This window comes from Macrosteles quadrilineatus, unplaced genomic scaffold (assembly GCF_028750875.1).
Source record: "Macrosteles quadrilineatus isolate MER2022 unplaced genomic scaffold, UCM_ALF_1.0 Scaffold_4__1_contigs__length_99947679, whole genome shotgun sequence".
Classification (NCBI taxonomy): Eukaryota; Metazoa; Arthropoda; class Insecta; order Hemiptera; family Cicadellidae; genus Macrosteles; species Macrosteles quadrilineatus.
This window is the reverse complement of record NW_026542597.1, coordinates 21681069-21699824: the sequence shown is the minus strand read 5'-3', so window position 1 is coordinate 21699824 and position 18756 is coordinate 21681069. Positions and strand designations below refer to the sequence as shown.

At 37.0% G+C, this 18756-nt stretch overlaps 1 protein-coding gene across 1 annotated transcript; it reads left to right on the top strand.

Moving 5' to 3' along the window:
- The first annotated feature begins 2128 nt into the window (after positions 1-2128).
- LOC128992800 (uncharacterized) lies at positions 2129-9780 on the top strand. Its single transcript, XM_054416539.1, has 12 exons — positions 2129-2181; positions 2761-2883; positions 3420-3524; positions 3779-3916; positions 4970-5252; positions 5782-6075; positions 6340-6562; positions 6947-7154; positions 7495-8177; positions 8292-8445; positions 8903-9053; positions 9439-9780. Exons 1-12 carry the CDS (start codon positions 2129-2131, stop codon positions 9778-9780), a joined length of 2757 nt encoding a protein of 918 aa, XP_054272514.1.
- The last annotated feature ends 8976 nt before the right edge of the window (positions 9781-18756 follow it).

The following is an 18756-nucleotide window of genomic DNA, read 5'->3' as shown; positions in this document are numbered from 1 at the left end:
TTAAGAGGTTCATTGACCATAATGAGAAATCATCTATATGGCAAACATCAAAATTAATCAGTCTTATAGCTGTATAATCCTTACATATTTTATGTGTACTATTTTTCTGTGTCATTGGCAACCTTATTGTTTAAGGCAGAGGTATTTATTTTTATAAATAAATTCTTTTCTCTCTTCTACATACCAACCTTTAATTGATATGAACCGTTGTATCTTTTACTAGCTGGCCCGACAGACGTCGTCCTGTCCTATTGTGGTTTTATGTCACATGCTCGTTCATTTTCAAGATGAGCTCGTTCGCATGGCTTAAGGGTCCGCCCTACCTCTGCCGTTTTGTGCAAACGCAAGGGGCTGGTGCAACTGAGTTACCGAAGGCTACATTTAACGTAGAATCAAAATAAGGGTGTCATTTTGAAGATGATAAAATTATCTAAATTATTGTAGTTTCAATATGTTAACTATTGTACCATGAAGCCTGGAAATATTCTTTTGAATGTTTACGAAAAATGGCAATTTTAAACTGCTGTAACTTATTATAGAATCGTTACTTTAAAAATGTGAAACTAGAATCACTTAGATTGTTCTTTGTTCTTTAAAACACCGTTTGTTGTTTTTCACTAGCATGTTTGGGTAGCTTACAAAGTCAGTTACCGTGAACCTCTGCAACTAGCAAATTTGAAGCCGTAACGTACCGAACCTTGCGGCCGCGAGTGGAACTACACGCGTACAGCCCCTCCACGGTCATATTGCTTCCCCTCCTCCAATTCTCTCTCAGCTCTCAGCTGAGAAAGCTTTCTGCACTGACTATATAATACCTACCGTAATTCTGCTGTACCCACAACACACACAACTATTTGGGCTCATCGATGTATACATCGATGTTTTGGCTACACTAAATTGGCTACACTGTTGTTAAATACACATTTCAGTTTAATGAACGAATCTTTTTTATACAGATACTAGCATAATACCCGCCCGTTGTTAAATAAACATGTCAGTTTATTGAACGAATCCTTTTTACATAGATACTAGCAGAATACCCGCCCTTTATACGGGGTTGGTGTACGTTTTCAATGGGGGAGGACACGGTTTTAGAATTTTTTTGTTCCTTTAATGTACGGCATGCTATAGTTACCACATCTACCATAGCAAAAATGGTCTATCACCATATGGAGCTCATCATACAAAATTTAAGACCAACCCGACCAGTAAGTAGGTAATGCGTGATGAACTTCAAACAAACAAACGCACAAAATTTCACATGTATAATATTTGTAAGATAATAATCTAGTTTGTATGAGAAAGTAGATTAAGATGAACTATGAACGATGAACTTCAAACAAACAAACGCACAAAATTTTACATGTATAATATTTGTAAGATAATAATCTAGTTTGTATGAGAAAGTAGATTAAGATGAACTATGAACGTACCACAACACGTATAATGGTTCTAATGCTGTACCGGTAACGATTCGCTCAAAACTAAAACTAAATTGATAATAAGATGAAAAGTATTTTATTTATATCATTATAACTAGCAGAGTACCCGTCCTTCGTACGGGGTTGGCATGTAAGTATAAAGTGACATTAGCGTACGGTTTGACAGCTCCATTTAAGTAATGTTAAATAATGTTTACATTCAGGATAGTGACATCATTATTTTAAATATGATCCTTACCCTCTCTGATCTAATATTCATGCAGTATTTAAATGAATGTTTGAACCAGCTGTATGGAATTGTGAAATCAAAATTAATTTGACAGTTAGTACTGCTTGTTTACATTTTTAAACTTTGTAGGTTTGTTCTTTGTTGTCATGGATACCATCAATCAAAATTTACTTTGAAATCTCTCACCTCCGATTTTTGAAAGCCCGCGGGGCATAGCCCTAGGACAATATTGAAGCGGGAATAGTTCTATATGTATCCTCGGAACTGTAGCTTCATGTGTGTGCAATTTGAGCCCAATAGGTTCAGTAGTTTTTGAGATTAGCTCATACAAACACACACACAGACACCACCTCTTCTTTATAATAGTATAGATTGTTTGTATAGAGTATAGCAATAAGTATGACTGACTAGGCCGATGGTTTGCTACCTATGTACTACCAGTACTGTACAACTCAGGATGGCTAGTGTAGTCCACCACTCTAGAGCGGTGGAGGTTGATGATCAGCTGTTGTGAGACTGGGGTGGAACACCCCCGCAGGCAACATTGGACGCGCCCACGAAGGCCGCGCGATAGGGCTTTCTGCTATACTAGCATCCATCACCAGCACACGTGCACAGTCTCATTCTGCTATAATATCGTTTGTAATATTCTTTTATAGTATTGTAAGTTCTGTTATCTAGAAAAGACAGGTGCATTCGTACTGCAAGTTCCTTTGTATAGTTATTTATTTGAAATGCCTCATCCTCGAAAAAAAAAAGGTCGCTCAGTTTCCGTCAAATGTAAAAGGCGAACTGGAAAAAACCTTGGACATTGGGCAATAAAGAAAGGCGCCAGAAAATTGTGGTAAGTAAGGATTATTTTTTTGTGAATTTTTAACTTGCATAAATAGGCATTAGTAACGTTTAAACAATTAATATGGTAATGGAATAGCTAGCTATTTACATTGAGCTATTTTATACTTCATATAAATGAAACCTTGTTGTATTGTTTGAAAATCTAGTACTGTGTTTTACTATTGCAGATATTATCATTTTCTCAATAATTATAATAGTTGATTCTAAATCAAATATGTTTAATTAATTTTGCAGTGGAATTGAAAATGACGTGAACGCCAGTGAGCCTTCGACTATTCCACAAAGTGTAGGGGGTAACACGTCTATAACATTGGATGTTGTCACAGAACCTTCTGCATCATCGAAGTTGACGAATTTGTAAGTATAGATAAAGACATTGATGTACAGTCTTTTTTAAAAATCTTTCTTCAGTTTGAAATGTAAACATCATGCAACAATATTTCATATTAAACACCCCAACGAACTATTGCCTGGTCTGAAGGAATTGTAACTGCTATTTGTTATCATTAGACTTATGCTATTTAGAATAAATTGTAAATCAAATCAGGCAAATGGAAATTCGCTTAGATAGCAGGAAGGTTTAGGATAGGTTTACTGTTGAGGGGGGGGGGGGTAGTTACTCTTTTCTCATTATTTTTTTGTTTTTATTCATTACCAAAACCACGCACAAGGTCAAATGGGTCTACCAAACTTATTGCTAACGTACGAAATTTAAACTTACAAATAATACTCTACAGCACCAAAGGATAAAATTAATTTAAACTAATACTATTGTGAGGTATTGCTAGGCTGTTCTTTTTCGGACTCCCGGTTCGTGACTTTTATTGAATATTGAATACTACCAATAATAATGTACGGTCAAAAATTAACAAGCTTCTCCTCACTTATTTTAGGTCCCAAGGTCAAGAAGAAGAACTTTGTCATGTTAACACGACGGATTTTATGGATTGTTCCGACTATGACTGCACGCAAGGAATTACAACTAGCACACCAAAATTGTAAGTAGTGTAAATTAATTCAAAATCGAAGTACCTACTACATTACTGCTATCCCAATATTTTTTTAATGACGTATTTCTATTCATTGTAAGTTATATAAAAAACAAAGAAACATCAAAGGCATCCAAAACATAACTTGGTCTAGATTGGTAAACAAAAGGTAGAATAAGATTAAAATATTTAATAATTTTTTTTAAATTTCTCCTTAGAAATATTTGATTATTATTATAGTTTGATGTTTTTATTTCTAACAGGTGCAAAGTACCTCTCACACAGCAAAGCACATCGCTCAACGGTGCCGAATATTCATCAGCCGCAATAGATTTAGATGTTGAGAGTGATGAGTCCGACTGGTTGGAAGGTGTTCCAGTTCCGATAGACACAGAGGACACGTGAGTTTTCAAATAACACTTATAAATGTATAACTCTGACTTATATTTACTCCAACAACTTTATATGAAAATAACCCTACGAGTAGGTTCCATAATTAATCAAAAAGCATTACTGTATATACTAAGTTGACCGTATTTCCACTTGGTTATGAATGATGTATATTGTTCGGCCGCCATCTTGGATCCGCCATTTTGAAATGTGATAAATTATTTTAAATATAAAAGGGGTGTTGTGACCCATCATTTCGGATTACTTTTATAAGCTGAACTCAATTCCATGGTCCATTTTTTATTTTCACATTTTGATTTTGAAATATTAACATTTTTAACAAAAATATTGCAATGTTTCATAAATAAAACTTGATAACGAAAAATGGATTGCGGCATTGAGTTTAGCTTGAAAAAGTAGTTCAAAATGATGGGTCACAACCCACCCTTCATGTTTAAAATAGTTTATCCCATTTCCAAATGGCGGATCCAAGATGGCGGCCGAAAAAATACATCAGTCATAAATAAGTGAAAATAGGTTTACAATAACTGATAGTGTATACATATCTTTATCTAGCACTATTTTGAGATTATGGTCTTAGTTTGTAAATGCACAATGTTAAAATGGGCTAAAAATAAAGTTTTAAAAAGGCCTCATAACTTTAGAATGAATCAAGATTTTTAAAAACGGTTTGCGGCATTGTAATCAGGTTACAAATCTAGTTTGAAATAATGGGTCACAACTCCACCTTTACATTTGAAAAAAATATTTTGCATCCAATATGGCGGATCCAAGATGGCGGCCGGAAATTAACACCTTGTCAAAATGAAGTACTTACAACTCAACAATGTTTGGAAGTGGTCTGGGATTGATATTTGAAAATATGTAGAAAAAAGGTGGGGGGGGGGGACAATTATAACTCACCCTGTATATATATATATATGTGTTATGAAGCAAATACATGAGGAAAATAAAATACATTGTTGAATTCAGTATGTCACAGTTTGTACATTTCTTGTACATTATTGTGCTAGTGGTGATAGTTGCTTTTTATGTGTGTACAGGAATCCTAACAATGACAATTCAACGACGGATACTACAGTAAGTCCAGTACTCATAACTGGACGAAGATTGGTTGATATCTCTTTCTTTCTGACATCCATCCAGCAATGTGGAAAACACAGTCCTTTTGACTGTTCATTTTCTGATATGTACATTTGCAATGAAAAACAAATTGGAATGATTTTTGAATATACATTGATCTGCAAAATGTGCAACAAAAAAGAAAAGATTAGAACAGAAGACAGTTCACATACAAACGAAAAGTTAAATGTGAACACAGCCATGGTGAGTGATAAACTGAGTACCAGAGTACCATTATTTGTTTCACATTTTCATCTTTTTAGATCTTGTTTTTTAGCGAATTTCCCATAAAGGGAATAACCTGTTACCGCAGGTCTCATGGTTAGACAACATTTTATAATTTCTCTCCAAAGCATTTTGTAGAGTTTAAAAAAACCATAACTGTTGTATGTTGAAGCGTTGTTGTATGCCCAACGTTTACGGAGATAATACAAAAAAAATTAAATTTGAAATTACCATGTCATACTTATGGAGAATTAACGAACTGTTGTAGTTTGCTTGTTTATAATATTGTAATAATTGTTGAGTACGAGGTTTAAAATGTTTAAGTATCAAATGTCAGGTTAATAATACGTTTAATAACGAGTTGTTAAAATTATACTTATTCTGTTTTGGATTTTTTACTGGATTAGTGTGATTAAATAATGGCTGTAAATAGCCTTTTCCGGAACGTATAATTAACAACGATATTATCAAATTGGAAGTGGCATTTATAAGTGGTACTATGTTTCAGGTCTCTGCTGTTACCAACATTGGCCAAAATTACTCCCAACTGGAAGAATTATGTTGTTGTCTTGATATGCCATGCATGTCACAAAAAACGTACGCTAGACATCAACAGCTTGTCGATTCTGCTATCCACGACTGTACTTGGGAGAGCTTGGAGGAAGCAGCACGTGAAGAGGCAGAGTTAGCTGAAGCTGCTGGCTGTGTCGACAGCGAAGGAGTACCAGAGATAACGGTCATTATTGATGGGGCTTGGTGTAAGCGTTCCTACAGGACCAACTACAATGCTTTATCAGGCGTGGTAAGCTGTGTCCTATTGTTATTACATTGTTTTCTACACATTTCTAGTTTTTTTCATATATAAACATTTGTTCATATCTCGTGCATCTTTTTTGGACGAATGTTACCCACCAGCTTTTCAAGCCAAATACTGTGCCGTACTCCATATCATGATATGTTTGTATATACTGTAAACATGATGCAATAAAATATCCAAGCTTAAATTATGATTTCATGTGACGAAAGTTTGTGTTTGACTTTTAATACTATTTTTGTTTTGTTTTAGGGTTGTATCATTGGCATGAAAACCAAAAAAATACTGTACATTGGAGTTAGAAACTCATATTGCTGCATATGTGCTAGAGCTAAAGGCAAACAATTGACTCCACCTGAGCATGTGTGCTATAAAAATTGGTCAAAGACGTCTACTGCCATGGAAAGCGACATCATTGTGGAAGGCTTTAAAAAAAGCAAAGAAATGTATAATCTGAAGTACGTGAACGTGATCGGTAAGTGCATTGTTTACCGTTACTAACGTTTGTGATACATTGTAGATTGAAGGGATTGATAGAAGTAGGATTGCAATTTAATAAGTAAATTCTGTTATTTCAATAATAATACGCTTCACTGTGCAGTTTTGGTTTAGAAAATCACCCCATAATGTGGAGAAAAGGTAGATATTAAAAATATAGAATACAAAAGCCATTTCTTCGGACAGTGGTAAGAATAAATTCTGTAAAATGGTTGATTAAAACCTGATCTGACACTTTTTAACAACAATATAATTTACCTGTAAACACTGGATATTAAAACTATCACATTCAAAACTTGGATATTGTAAACTATTAACTTTAGGCAGGAATATTTCTTAATTAATACAAACATTCCTTTAGGAGATGGCGACAGCAGTGTCATGACAAAGTTAGTTGAAACTCAACCTTATGGGCCTTCAACAACGATTACCAAAATAGAATGCACTAACCATTTGTTGAGAAATTACGTAAAGAAATTGCGAGAGGTTGGGGACCAGAAACGCAACGAAGTTGGACCTGTTCCTGGAGAACTGAGGAACAAAGTGAAAACTAATCTCCTAAGACTGAGGTATGTGTGTGTTCTTTATAAATACAAACTTGTGAGTAATAAGTTTAAACAGCTTACTTACTATACTTAGCCTGACACAAACATCCAAGGAGCAACTATATACTCAAGAACTATTGTCATGTAAAAACGGGTGAAACATAAGCAGTGATTGATATTTTTGGAATGTTGTGCCTGTGGCTCAGAAATAATGACTTCTTCTAATTGACGTAATCCCTAAGTTGTCAATAGGCTATCCATAATATTTATTACAATAATATTAACAATCTTTTCTTAACACGCCAATTCAATTGACGGTATTAATAAACTCACTTTAACCAATGATAAATATTTCAACTTCCAGATATGCAGTAACTGGTGCAGTTAAACATGCAAAATCTAAGGAAGACATACCAGTGCATGAGAGAGTCAGGCAACTGAAGGAGGACATAGCAAACGGCCCTCGGCATGTATTTGGGGACCATTCTAATTGCAAAACCTACTTTTGCTCTGGCCCCAAAGAGAGAGAATTAAATGTAGTAGGAGAATTGAAGACATACGGTTTGTGGAACCATATAATGGCTGCCAACAGTTACCTTAACTTTTTTTCATTCTCTCTTCTTCAATGCGTAACTACCAATCTAGCCGAGTGTTACAATGCTCTAGTTTGCAAATTTGTGGCAGGAAAAAGAGTTAACATGTCACAAAGAAACTCTTACAACACCAGAAGTGAGATGTCAGCACTCTCAATGAATATGAAGGAAGAAGCACTTCGCAAACTTTATAAAAAGATGACATTTGGTGTCAGTCCAGGGAAATATTCAAAGTTAATTAGCTCACGAAAACAAAAGAAGAGATTGAAACCAAAAAAAAAAGTGATTGGTAAGTCAAAGAGAAACACTTGCCTTTTCCCCGACGCGGATTATGGAGACACTGAGACCACTCCTGACCTTGATGACGACCAGTTTCAGACTAGGAAAAATGAGCTTTTGCATTCTCTTGAGATGAATGAAGAAAAGAGATTACAGCTAGAGAGAAATTCGAGAGGTAACAATATTAATAATAATAAATCATTTTTCTCTCATTCACATTTGCCTAAAAATAACCCTTACAGGGGTTGGTATCTTAATTGGTAGGCAATGTAATTGTTGTATTTTCTAGGTCAAAGCCTGTGTGATTTATGGGTAAAAGAGAGAAAAAAAAGGATCACTGCATCAAATTTTGGAAGGATTTGTAAAATGCGCTCAACAACGTCCTGTCAGAAGTTGGTTGAGCAACTATTGTACAAGCAATTTTCAGGAAATTCCGCAACAAGGTAAGTTAAATCAGATATAAACCAATGTTAATCCTTATGCATATACATACAGTATATAATACGTGAAGGTGATTAATAAGATACACTACTCCTACACTAGGTACAGCGAGACGCGGTCCCTACTTTACAATTGCTCGGATTCGAGCAACAGGTGCACTATTCTAATCTAAAGGTTATCTATGGGATTTAAGAAAAAATTGCTATACAAACTAAAAGTTTCGCCTCCCTTACAACATTACAATTTAAAAACAATATTTTATATTAACTTTAAAATGGGTAATTTGTACTAACAAGAACATACTATTAAATATAAATGCATTATTATATTGTCATCAATGACGTGGGTACAAGCAATTAGTGTTAGATTTTTGATAATAATAAACCAGAATTCCCACTAAAAATGAAAACAAATGTAATTAGTTCCAATTTTGGGAATAAATTAATTGTTGTGCTTCAGATACGGCTTGGAAAATGAAAAGCATGCAATCGCAGAACTAGAGGAACTGATTCTTGAGAAGGTGGAAGAGTGTGGCCTATTCGTTGACAGGATGCAGCCATTTCTTGCCGCTTCACCCGATGGTGTAATGGAGGGCTTGGGTTTAGTAGAGGTGGGTAAACTTGTATATTTATTATTTATACTCAATCGCCCAAAAACATTAAATTTGTAACGCATTACCTTGTGCATTTACGTTTCCAAAAGAGAAGAAATACTAAACTGTTGTAATATTTATCATTCCAGATAACATATTTATTCTAAAACGTTAAAAATAAATTAGTCAACAAAACAAACATGTGTGAACTAAAGTAATTTCGCCAACAGCATCGTACGTTTGAAATTTATAACTATAACAATTTACAATTCATTGTTGTGGTAGGCCTGCTTTAAAATACTAATAATTGAGTCGTGTATTTCATTTAACTAAATCAAATTTTGGGTGTGATTTGCAATACTGTACCAGAATTTTGCTACATCATCTGTATTTTGTTTTACAGGTCAAATGTCCTGCATCAGCTAAAGACCTGACGCCAGCTGATGCAGTTGTTGAAAAGAAAATAAAGTTTTGTGTGCTGGATGAAGAAAGGAATCTAAAATTAAAACGGAGCCATTCCTACTACTACCAAATCCAGGGACAGCTCCACATAACACAACAAAAAAATTGTTGGTTTTTGGTGTGGACTAACAAAGGCATGTCCATAGAGAAAATCGTGAGGGACGACCAGTTTTGGGAAAGCAAAATGGAAAAACCCCTGACTAATTTTTATTTCAAATGTGTATTGCCAGAGCTGATCGACCCAAGACACCCTCGGGGACTCCCAATAAGGGATAGGTTTTGAAAAGTTTTGTCGACGAAAAAACTGATAAATTATTGTAATTATTTAATAATTTGTAAATGAAGGTAAATTATAAATAATTGAAATAAATTTTTTTTATTTCAACTGTTGTTTTTATATTTCAAAATATTGTACCTACCATAACTGGGTTTACTTATGGTACAGTAATCTGTTTACAGCCAAAATGCATTTACTGACAAAACCCAGTACTGTAGCCTACTTTAAATATTTATTTAGTATATGGATAAGCACGAGTGGTGAGTTTTGAAGCATTCCCGGCGCTCATTAGACCGCGCCTTGGCTCGCGGTGATTTGTGGAGTGGAAGTTGCACTAGTGGCAATGATAAAACAGTGAGTATGCCAGTGCGCGTGGGTAAAGCAGCGGCTACACTTACCCGATTCGGTCCGGTTCGGTCCGGTCCTCCAAAATGCGGAACAATGCTTCCCATGTTTTTAAATGGAGGCGGCTACACTTACCCGATTCGGTCCGGTACGGTCCGGTTCGGCGCGGAACAATCGTCCAGGAAGCATTCATCCGCATTTGGCGGAAGCATTCGGGGCGGACCGGACCGAATCGGACAAGTGTAGCCACCTACTCCCGAAATTCGGATGAGGATCGGGTGGTTCCGTGAGCACTCGGCTACGAAAGTGATGAATTAAATTAGGAAAAATAGTTATTTGTAGGACATAGGCCTAAGGATTTAGGCAATTATGTTCATATATTGACTCGATCATGGAAGACGATAATTATGTCTACACGACCGCGGAAAATAGTCTGAATTTTGCAACAATATTGGGAGACGATTGCAATGTCTACACGGCCGCGAGGGATTATAGGAAGTTTACCGCAATTTCATGCAAATACAACCACAATTTTTTTTTTCATTTTTTTGGCACCCCCCAAAAGAGCCAAGTGCCTCGCGCCCTAGGCACGTGCCTACCGTGCCTATTCGGTTAATCGGTCCTGACTAAAACTTTCTGTATTGCTGTACTTGTGCCCCGTGCTCGTGTGTGTCCTCCAAAATATCGTACAAATGTAGCTACCTCTTCCGGCCGGACCGAAACGATTCGTACAAGTGTAGCCACCCCTCTCAAATTCGGGCCGGACCGAAACGAACCGGACCGGACCGAATCGGGCAAGTGTAGCCGCTGCTTAAGCGGTTCCTCTCCTGCTGAGCGCCGCCGCCGCGCCGCTTTCTCATCCCCTCTCCCACTCACTCGGCCCCTCTCCCGCTCCCCTCCGTTGTGCAGCGCTCCAAGCGGCCGTTAGCTACATCGTGCTGAGATTTCCGACTCGGGGTCCGGCGGACCCCGTCCTGGTTGAAGTTCGTTCGCTACGCTCACTCACCTTTAGGTTGGAGCTCGTTCGCTGCGCTCACTTGCCTTCAGGTTAGCTCGTTCGCTACGCTAACTCGCCTCGAGTATAGGTGGTCCACATAGATGGGATATCTTCAAGTCAACGTCTTGTCCAAAATCTCAGTGGTGGACGGGAGTAAAATGAGAACGAATGGATGTTCTTTAGTACAGGCAAAGCGTTAGCATATGTAATCTTTGGTACAGGTAAACAGTACCTGTTAGTCATACTAGAATACTGTGTATTAACAATTTCAGGAAGCAAATAATAATATTTTAACCTTGTTGTTTCTTACCTTACGTGTTCTTGGTTATGGTTAGGGTTACGCGTACTTCTCAAGCTGACAAATACTTTCGTGTAAGTCTCTTCAAAGTCAATAAGCTACCTAAGGGAGATGCTGAGGATGTTGTGCTGTCAACACGATCTCTAAAACCCACCACCATGATACATAAACATCATCAAAACTATTACTGTTGAATGAGGGCGAGAATAAACTCCTTGCAAGAAGGCTTACGTGGCATAATGTTTGCAATCATTTCCTCAATTTACTTTTCATGTCAATAATAATAATTGAAAAATGATTGTATGTTGGCTTCTAATCCCTGGATGGGACACAGACTGTTGCTTCTACGACCAAGTCTATAATAAACGGCAAGTGTAATTAAACTTATTACTAGGAAATGATAATCTTGAAACAATCGAAACTAATCAATAATAATAGTCTCAACCATTGACTATACATATGCAATTAACATGATTAATTTATAAATAATCAATGTCTCAACTAATCAATGATAACATTCATTATGAAGTCTCCACTGGAGCCTCTTCGGCATTTGAAGAAACGTAAACAAACTGTACAACTTACCCATTTTTATTTTCACTAGCTTCCCAAATCTGTTATTTTAATGAGTTTTCGACCCATCTAAAATTGAGTCGCGATCCCAGACGTTTTTGATTTTTACTTAAGTTTCTGTGGGCTCCTGACACATACACTAGATATGGACGTCAAATATTCAAATGGTCTCTGAACAACTCGAACTCAACCCGTTGATCGTATTGGATGGTCATAGTTTAGATGAGGTCCTGAAAATTCTACCTGAACTCTCATACCTGGCAACTGGCAACCAAACCAAATGGGTAACACAAAAATTATGTTTTGATGAATTTTGAACGACTTATAATAAACCCTCAACCCTGGTTTTCGGATACCTTAACCAAACTATCAAGGCAAGGGTCTTTGAACAGTTTAGTCATAATCTCTCCATCCTTCATGATGGTCATCATAACTATTCTTTGAATGATGTATGCAACAGCTTTGACTTAACCCTGGACGATATCCCCAAAACGTTGTTTTGACGTGTTCTTGAACAACTCTTAAGCCCTCAATCCAAGATGATAATCATAAATACTACGAGTGTTTTGTGTGAGTTCTAAGATTTTGAAATACCCGATCGACCCTCTACGAGAGTCAGTGGTCGAATATAGCAAAACAGCCACTATCCTATAGAGACAGGATAGCAAAACTAATACTTGAACGAATCGGCCGATGATCATCATCATGACCTAATTACTTCTAGAACTCCCACCCTGGAGGATACTTGTGATCTCTACTAATGTTTAAATGAATTGACCCATGATCATAACCATCGTCCTCTTGACTTGACACCCTTGGACATCCTCCATGACGGCACAGTGACATCCCAACCCTCGCACCGATGAACATCCTCCATGACGTCACAGTGCGTGGGGACACAAGGGCAAGGACCCTGAAGGTATATTTACGCCAAGTAGCAGGACGGCACAGTAATTACAGACGTACGGACACTGGAGTGTGAGGGGTCAACAGAGTCGTACAATAATACAACAGCTGATTGGAATTATAGAGGTCCTGAGTAAATCACAGGGGCAAATCATTAATAGGACCGCGGTCACCTGTAGCACTCCAGCTGGGACTTGAGGGCTTAAAGGGAATTAAGTCGCTAATAGTTGTTGGGGGTGTTCGTAAAGTTTGTGAACGCAGTTGTATGTTTTTTTGAGAGTTGTAATTTAATTTTTGTGTTCAGTTGATGAATTTTGGAACGAAATCCACGTTTGCACGAGGCCAGCAGTGCAGGCAGTTTACGGAGCAGGTTATTTGCCTCCAGTGTAACGCTTCTTGGCTTCGTGTAAAGCCAATCGGTTGGGATGTTACCTGCCTCAGGTATCTTGAAATTTAAAGTCTGTGTAATAATATTTGATTGAGATTGATTCAATAAGCGTTTAAATTAGTCATTACTCCAGAAGAATTTGACGTTACATTCGTATTATCATGATGAACCTTTGACTATTGAGCCAAAATATTCCATCTATATTTTAAAGTTGTCGCCATTTAAAAAAAATAACTTAGTTGGATTGAACCACCGACTGTAACCTATAGAATGATGTCGAAATCGTCAATTTTTTAAACCTAGATAACTGGAAAGAACAACTTGTTGTCAACCATGTAACATAAAAGTAACTAAAACTGTAGTGGATAATATAATTTGACTACAGCACACTCTGTGAGCGGATAATTCAACTAACTTTTAAAAGTAACATTGACTACTTCTGGTTTATATATGGGCAATATACTGCAGTATCCAAAAGTAAATGATAAATGATACTATTCATCCATAGCGACTAATTTTGTATCTGTATATTATACTCCAAACTTCCATTAGGAAGTAACCTCCAAGTAGCTTCCACTGACGTAATTCAGTTGTTTGTCAAAATTTTCTCACTTTATGATTTATAATTCAACAAATATAAGATATCGGCAAATTAATTAGCCTATGTAATAAGAAAACCGCTCGGCGGACGTAAACATGTCTACGAAAAGGTGTTTAAGTTCTCTCAACATTTTGTACAATGTATCGAATCACCACACCTATAGTTCGCTAACAATCTATACAACCTTTTGCCCCATGCCAGTTGTACGCATTGTTTATTACATCCACAAATTGGCAGAGCGTCCCCAATTACCCGAGGAAAAATATCGGCCCCAAGACTGAACCCTGGTGTACACCGTGACCTGATCAGGCCAACCAGCACATATCAACCTTTCCTCGTAAAGATACGAGTTGATTTGACAATGCTGATGGGTTTCCTGGTTCTCGGCAAGTCGGTGGCCTTGGAAATTATTCCGCGCATGCAAATTAAACAGCGCTTTTAATTGATTCTGAAGTCATCCGAATTGGAAGTATTTTTAACAAGTGGTTGGAAGGAATAACATGTTGATACAAACAGTTCTGTAAATTATAAATTACAAAATTTGAGTGCGTAACATAATACATTATGCAGAAACCATTCTGTCACTAGTATACGTTTACTAATTGAATTATGGATAGGTCTACTGTTGTAAGATGTGATATGTATGTACCACATGCATGTAGCAAATATTTTATTCAAATAAAGAATAGAGTATAAATAAGCCTCTCACAGAGTACTTAACTGTAAAAAATTATGTTTCATCCCTTATCTTTTCAATCAGCATTGTGTAGTATCTTAGTTGATATGATGTAAAATGTGCTCTATTGTTGAAAATAGTTTGTCCTATCACTTTGGCCAGACACACATTTGGCGTGTTCAATAGAAATCAGTTCTACTTCCATCAATTGTCAAGAAACAAATTGATTATTTTACCTGTAGTACTACTAACGGTTTGATATTTTTGGAAGTTAACACACACTCTAACCACTAGAGTTAATTAATAGTTCATAGTTAGTTCTAGTTATACAGCAGTTTTGCCTTAGTGTATTTCAACTTTCCAAATATACTGGTTCGATTAAACTCTACCCCCCTTTACTGCTAATTCCAATCGTTAGTTGGAACATGTGGAATTAACCATAACGAGTTTCATATCGCGATTTTTAGCACATCTATTAAAAACTGTATCGTTCTCGTACGGTTTCATTATTTTCACAAACATTTCTCGATGGAGCCGCGATGTACGTGCCGATAGGTGGCGACTGCCCAAACACTTGCTGGAAATAAATTAAAATTTAGAAACGGCGCCCGTAACTAGAGCGGACGTGGGTGATAGGGGACTAACACTGCATAAAATAATCAGGCTGTAAATGAGTTTCGCGGCGGAGTTATTAATTTGTCGTGTATTTTGCGATATGCGGGTGGGGCGGCTGTAATCTCTAAATGGGCCTAATTTAATCAGCTGAGCAGAGTTCGCACCTCGATTATTTTGATGGCCTCGGGATATTTTGCGGCCAATACCTCCTTGTACCGGAGGTTTCGTGGACTTAAGTATATAGCATCTAATACAAAACAAGTTTTAAGAGAATTCGAGAAAACGAGTTCTTCAACCTAAGTTGAACAATACATCACTCGACACTGAAAAATCTTGAACATCAAGTTATGAAAACACCCAGTATACGGACTAATCGTCTTGTCAACCAAATATCTTTTGAGCACGCGGTCTTCAGTTTAATTGTCTTCATCTACCAATGACTTTTTGAACACCCAATATACTGACTAGTCATCTTTCACTATTACACTATATACTTTTTAACACCCGGTACACTAACTATTTTCTTCACAAACCAATAACTTGTTGAACAACCAATGTACTGAGTACTGACTAACCGACTTCATTTACTAATATATTTTTGAGCATCCGGTATATTGACTTACTGTCTTTATCAGTCAATAAAGTTTGAACACTCTGTATATTTACTGGCCGTCTTCCTCTATCGACTTTTTCCCCTGGTCAACTCTGACTACTTCTTCATCTACCTATAATTGAGTGCCCAGTCTACTGACTAACTCTGCCAATCAATATCTTTTGAACACTCTGCAGTCCTATATTTACTCACCGGCTTCATATACCAATACATTGTCTTCATCTACAACCAAACCCCAGTCTACCGATTTACCATCTTTACCCACTACCTTTTGAATCCCCAATGACTAACCGTCTTCACCTGCCAAAACTTCCTGAACACCCGCTGTACTAACCTCATCTCTTCAAGTCTGGCGAGTTCGTCAAGCCCGCACTTGTTCGCTGGCGAGCGTATTGTAGTAAACGTGCCGGCCCTGACCCCCGTACCTATGAGAACGTCGGTACTCCCATCCTCGCAGCTTTCCCGCTCATTCCCGGCGATCACGAGCGATCTTATTTCAACTGTCGCTTGTCTTCACACCTGCCTCGCGCGTTAGCGGCAGAAACGAATGGAGATGTACTGCAAAACGGAGAAACTGGGAAATGGAACGGGATGGCAACACACGTTCCAAGTGAGAGGGTTACGGTTTATTCAATATTGATTAACAGGCACACGGTGTGTTGGGCTTTTGTGTCTTTGTAAATTGTTATGAAACTGAACGCGTTTGAAAGTGGGAGGAATGACATAACAATGACACCTATCTCGAGTGCTCAGACTGTGTAGTTGTGGAAGTGAGTTGATTAAATCGTTTTCCTTTTTTCCAGTTTCATGATTTCTTTTTGTCCTTTATTGTTTTCAGCTGTTTTGTTTCATAACGCTGTTTTACTTTTGTACTTATCTTGTCATGTTCATGGTTCCTTATCACTGGAATGAAGACTGTGTCAGATTCTAGATTCCGAAACATAGAAACACTTGTGTATTAGTAATCGCTGATGGAAACTGTAGTACCTCTGACAATTAATATACACTATGATCTATTGACTTAAGTAACTAATTGTTGTATTTAGTATGAAAGGAAGGTGGAAATAGGTTGATTGTATTGTACATGTAGAATGAAAAAATCCAATTATCTTCTCCAAGTTTGGTCTAGAAATTAATTTTCCTTATGCGAATGTCCCTTATGTGTTAATTAATGTCCCTTAACTTACAACTACTATTTATTTATTTTTTTTATTTTTATTATTTCTACCCAATACTATTTTTGGTGCCACTCTTATGACATGTAGACCAAAACCATCTTGTAACTAAGATTTCAATCAGCCACTTCACACTTCCAAGACTAACAACACATTTTACAAATTTTACATTTTACACGTTGAATCAAAATATAAAACTAAAAAATAGGATTCCAACAACGGAACCTTGGTGGACTCAGACGTTACTAAAACAAGTTTCCATTTTGCTTCGACGCAAACCCATGTAAGCTTTTCACCCATATTTTCATGTACTAAGTTGCATACTTGGCTGCAATTTATCAAACAGCCTCGAACAATAGGGATCCATACTGTTTAAGCAGGCTTGTATTCGCAGCAAAAAGAAGAGTGGTCCGAGTACAGAGCCTTGGCGGACCCCGATGATGTATTTGCTCAAACCTCTGTTCCCGAGGGCAGCGATAAACGTAAACAGCGCGACCCCGACTTGGCCCGCAATTGTTATCATTACAAGAGATAACACGCTTTTTATAGCGGCTGTAATTTCAGTTTTCCCCCACAATAGAAAATCACTCGCGAATATCTATCGGCGTAACGGCCGATCACCACGCTATTTCCATATTGCGCAACATCGAGATCGACGATAGCAGCCGTAAAGTCAAGGTCAATTGTGGTATTTCCCCTTATCGAATGGTCTGTGAGACATGGTTATGTGTGCATAGTTGGAAAATGATAGAGAGGTTAATGTCTGTCAATATTATGTTACATAGGGGCATTGTCTTTAATGTTCTTAAACATTGTCTTTTCGTTATTATTGGTTTCTCAAGTTATGTTAGCATTGACTGTAGCTTTGTCAATTGTTACAAATTTAGACTTTGTATGCATTTATGACTTCTGTTACACAACTATCCGGTGAACCTTTACTAAATCGTTTTAATGTACCTATCTGGGAATGTTTCTGTTTTACTTCTGATCTCAACGTTTTGCGGATTTACACCGGGCTTCAAAGCCATGTTAGAGTGAAATTCTTTTTTTGGTTTTAATGTAAACAGTATAAAAATGTGCATATACTTTCTGAGCAACTGTTGATGATACAGTGTAAAATTTAATCGATTAATGACAGTTCGAGTTCATCTTGTATAGATTTCAATGTATTTACTCGCGTTGGAGACTTCAACGCGTGGTTTGACTGAAACACATCTTCTGTTGCTAAGGATAGTCCAACAGAATTTGGTTTATGGGATTATCGGGTAACTCCAACAGAACTCGAAAATACACAAAACTAATCAATCTAAGAATGTATTCCAATTAAGGGGTTTCATTGATGTAAGCATTACCATGAGTAGTTTAAACGACAACGGAAGAAAGTTTCACACGAAAAAAAAACCGAAAAAACAAGGTTTAGGCATATATGCGACTATCTAGCTGCGTTTAGATTGTGTCAATCAAGAATCTTTCCAACTACCAAGAACAATCTTGTAAAAATGTTAGGTTTTAGGCATCTCATGCAAATGTGAGATTAGATTCAAGATAAGTCACATAAGTCCTCCTTATGTGTATTATTTTTTTGTATTAAGATAACCTAACAAATATCAATCCTTTAAATCATCACGGATAAAAGACGACACAATTCGGGTTTCAAGGCAAGTACTGTATAAGCAATTTTAAGGATGGGGAATAGTTAAGATAGGAAATGTGATTCCTATATCACCAATGTTATGGGATTTCTCCATTCCTTAAGAGTCCTTGGAGGCTAGGGATTATCTTGGATAATTTTAAA

Bases quoted from the DNA above. Each gene is read 5' to 3' on its own strand.
- LOC128992800 (XM_054416539.1), top strand. From the start codon at position 2,129: ATGGCTAGTGTAGTCCACCACTCTAGAGCGGTGGAGGTTGATGATCAG. The intron at 8,446-8,902 runs GTAAGTTAAATC...GTTGTGCTTCAG, and splicing joins TCAGGAAATTCCGCAACAAG to ATACGGCTTGGAAAATGAAA. The intron at 9,054-9,438 runs GTGGGTAAACTT...TTTGTTTTACAG, and splicing joins AGGGCTTGGGTTTAGTAGAG to GTCAAATGTCCTGCATCAGC.